General features: G+C 34.3%; 1 protein-coding gene across 1 annotated transcript; it reads right to left on the bottom strand.

The window, feature by feature from the left end:
- Positions 1-1,310: 1,310 nt before the first annotated feature.
- Positions 1,311-1,793, bottom strand: LOC120076298. Its single transcript, XM_039030065.1, has one exon. It carries the CDS (start codon positions 1,791-1,793, stop codon positions 1,311-1,313), a length of 483 nt encoding a protein of 160 aa, XP_038885993.1.
- Positions 1,794-4,348: the final 2,555 nt, after the last annotated feature.

The following is a 4,348-nucleotide window of genomic DNA, read 5'->3' as shown; positions in this document are numbered from 1 at the left end:
ATATTTTAAAAATATAAAAGCCAAAATAAGTACAAGGATAAAAAAAAAATGAAAATATAAAGATCAAAATAAACCAAAATTGAAAATATATGAACTAAAAGGATTTCCAATAAATGCAAACGGTCGAATAAAAAACTAGATCAAATCGAATTATACCCTTGATTATTATTTTCATCTCGTGCTCCACATTCTTCCACATCATGATTTACATATCCTAAAATCGTGCTAGTGTAAAGTACACACACATAATGACCCATGTGACATTTTTTTAATAAAAAAATAAATATGTATTACAAATAATTTTATATTTACTCACCTCTCCTCCACATTCATACTCGTTCTCATCTCACTTCTAAACAAACACACGTGGAAACATTAATTAAATTCGAAATCTCCACACCAACAATAATAATTTTAATTACACATTTATTAACCGCTAAATTACAATTTTTTACCTCACTCCCAAAACAAGCCTTTTCCACTAATTCATCATTACCATCTTTAATTAAGATTTAACGCTAACCGTTTTCTTTTGTTTTAATCGTCGAAAATATTCATTTTCCGTTAACGGATTGGTCGCCTGTCAACGTCGCGTGGCCGTTACGTCCGTCCGCAACTACGGCGCACATTATCAAAAATACGGCGCCAATTTATGTTTACCTTTTTAACAATATTAATAACAAAATACGACGTTAAATTAATGAAGCTGGTTCTATTCTCGTTCTTAAATTTTTAAAACTTTTAAAAGTTGTTTTTTTATCTGCTATTAAAATTCGATTAATTTTTAAATAAAATATAAGATGATTTATGTTTTTACATGATTACGCAGCTAAATAAGTTAGTTTTGCAAAATTTCAATTTTGAATTAGATTTTAAAGTGAGTTTAAATAAATTCACAAGTTATTTTAAGTTCAAAATTTTGGTCATTTAAATCCGTTGTTGACATTTTACTTTATCTTTTATTTTACCCAATACATGTTATATGCAATTTCAACCAAAAAAAAATAACAAATTAAATTTTTTTAAATAAATCTAAACCAAATTCTAATTATTAGTGAAATAATTATAATTTACATCCGTCGTATTCGTATAGTAATTTACCAATAAGTATATATATGTTTTTTTTTAATAATTTTTAAATTTTTTTTTTTGTATTTACATTCTTCACCTCTCTCTCCTCCCCACTGCTAGACAACTCGTCGGAATTTATTAGGAAAAAAATGTTATGAAAATCAAAAAAGAAAAAAAAAATTAAGGCAAAAATTATGGAATTTCTTCGGTACAGATTTTACCAGAGAGGGGAGCATCTTCTACTCGGGAATGGCAACGAGAACCGGCCGCCAAGCTCGCCGGAGAAATCTGTACCGAAATGTCGCCGATATTGGCCTAAGAGAGCGGCGAGTGGTAGAAGGCGAACCGATTCCAGCGGCGCTGGTGTTGGCCGCCGTTAAAAATCCCTCCTCTTCTTCGATTCTCCTATCGGAAACCTTATCCTCAAGCGGCGGCGACGAGACGAACAAATCCTTGAGTTTCCGTCTGGCACGGACCTCCTTTTCATTTTTCTCCGGAATCATAAGGTCGCTATCGTCGTCGTCGTCGTCGACATCTTGAGAATCGGCGGAGTTATCTTGGTAGGGAAATCGGCGGCGATCGGTGCGATTGAGGAGCATTCTTAGGGTTTTGCGGCGGCGGCGGCGAAGATGAATGACGGGACTAGCGTTGGGGCTTCGAGTAGGGCTACCAGCGACGGCACATTGAGAGGCTAAGAGCTTGAATTTATGCAAAGTAGCCATGGGAGATTGAGATTTGAGAGATTCGTTGCTTAATTTCTGCTCTGTGAAACTGAAAATTGGAATAAAAACGAAAAGATTGTAAGAGAAAGAGATCCGAGAGTGAGAAGAAGAAGTGTGATGTGAATTTGGATCGTTTTGGGGTTCTTTTCTTTACTCTTTGGAATTAGAGAGAGAAGAGAGCAGCAGCGAATAAAAATATTTTTTCTTATTATTTATTATCTTCTTTGGAGGGTTATACGTAGGGTTAGCCATTGTTTACACGTGGCGGGTCCTAGGAACTTGCATTCAGATCCTTCCAAATTTTGTATTTACGTTTCTAGACACAAACACCATTTCCTTTACCCACACAATTGAAAGAGGAAAATGTTAAATTATAAAAAAATACCTCTTTAACTTTGTCATTGGTTTAGAAAACATCTCTATATTTTTAAACAAAGTATTATTCAACCTTTAAGCCTTTGAATACTCAAGACTACCCTCAGCCATGGGACAAATGTCTAGAGAAATGCTCAATTCATCCTAATAAATGAGGAAGTAGACTCGAATAATAATTCAACAACCACAATAGCAAATCTAAATTAGATTCAAACGAAAATAACGAAACAAGAGGAAGGGTGACGAGATTGACACATATTTTATAGTGGTTAGACCAAAGTCTATATCCACTATGCAAATTAGGGTAGAATTCTTTATTAGCAGCAAAAATACAAAATATCAAAGAAGAAGATGCCAAATCAGGCTCCAAATTGAGCTCTAAAGGAGAAAAAAATACACAGAGGACAGCAAAAACTCACTGCCCTATTTCATGATCCTGTATGATGTTTTGAGTTTCTGTTAATGGATCCTCTAAACCATCATCCTGTATGATGTTTTGAGTTTCTATTAAACTCATATAATGTTCAGGTTGTTGAATAACCCTCCCACTATGTCAAGGCAACCTCAACTCTTGGGATGGACGTGACGGGACAACAATAGTTGTTGATGGACCAGCTTGATCAACACCTCTTGTTGATGTTTCTGTGGCATCTTTAGTCATTTCTTGTAATATTAGTTTACTGCAAGGTAGATGATTTTTTATATGATCTTCTTCCAAGAATGTAGCGTTTGTCGATATAAATACTTTATCTTCTTGGGGATCATAAAAAAATCCTCCTTTTGTTTCTTTGGAGTATCCTACAAAAAGGCATAATTTCAAACGTGTTTCCAATTACTTAGAATTTTGTACTAACACATGTGTTGGACAAACCCAGATCTGGAAATGACATAAACTAGTTTTGCATCCTTTCCATAATTTATACGGTGTTTCTGAAACACTTTTTGAAGGAATAACGTTTAGAATAAATATTGCAGTCTGTACTGCATACCCCCAAAAGGATTGAGATAACTGAGCATAACTCATCATAGATCGGACCATGTCTAATAAGGTTTGATTTCTCCTTTCTGCAACACCATTTTGTTGTGGTGTTCTAGGTGCTGTGAGCTGGGATTGAATTTCATGATTTATTAGATAGTTCTGGAATTGTAAATCCATATACTCACCACCTCAATCAGATCGAAGTGTCTTAATTCTTTTACTTAACAAATTTTTAGTTACACCCTTAAATTCTTTGAACTTTTCAAGAGTTTTAGACTTATGACTGATTAAGTAAATGTAGCCATATCTAGAGTAATCATAAATAAAACTGATGAAATATCGATAGCCTCCTCGAGCTTTAACATTCATCGAACCACATAAGTTTGAATGTATAAGTTCGAGAGGCTCTTTGGCACGAAGATCTTTTTGTCACTTTTCCCTGACATGATTCATATGGAGGTAAAGAACTATCTTCTAGCTGATTTAGATGACCGCTTTTAACCAATCTCTCAATCCTATTGAGATTAATGTGACCAAGTCTGAAGTGCCAAAGATAGGTGTTGGGAGAAATTTTTCGCTTCTTATTTTGAGTCTCAATCGTTTTAAACATCTCTATATTTAAATGGCTCTTGCTTCAGTTGGTTTTAATATGTACAAGTTATTTTCGAGTCTTGCAGAACAAATATGAACACCTCTTGAATAAACAAACACTTCATTACATTCAAAAGATATTCTGTATATGTTTTCTAGCAGACAGGAAATTGAGATCAAGTTTTTTTCATCTTAGGTACATAATATACATTCCTAAGTAAGATAAAAAAAATCTCCAAAAAACAGGTTAACATCTTCCACTGCTTGAGCTGAAATGACTTCACAAAGTTCTCTCCAAGAACTAGTTTCCTGTAGAAAAGTGCAAACGTGATTAGCAGCGCCTGAATCCAATATCCAGGTAAGGTGAGTATTCTCCAGTAGACATGTTTCAACAACTGGTAAATCAGATTTACCTTGTTTTGTCATTTTTACTTTCTTTTCAGCCAAATACTTTGGGTAGTTACGGTTCTAGTGTCCATCTTCTCCGCAATGGAAACATTTTCCTTTGGGAGTTTTGTTTTTGTTTTTCTTAGCAGTGGGTTTCTTTTTCCATTTTCCTTTCTTCTTCATTTGTACGGTTTTGTCTTTCAAAGATCAAGGAACATACTTC

This window comes from Benincasa hispida, chromosome 4, assembly GCF_009727055.1.
Source record: "Benincasa hispida cultivar B227 chromosome 4, ASM972705v1, whole genome shotgun sequence".
Classification (NCBI taxonomy): domain Eukaryota; kingdom Viridiplantae; phylum Streptophyta; class Magnoliopsida; order Cucurbitales; family Cucurbitaceae; genus Benincasa; species Benincasa hispida.
Note: the sequence above shows the minus strand (reverse complement) of the source record. Positions and strands in the feature narration are given on the sequence as shown.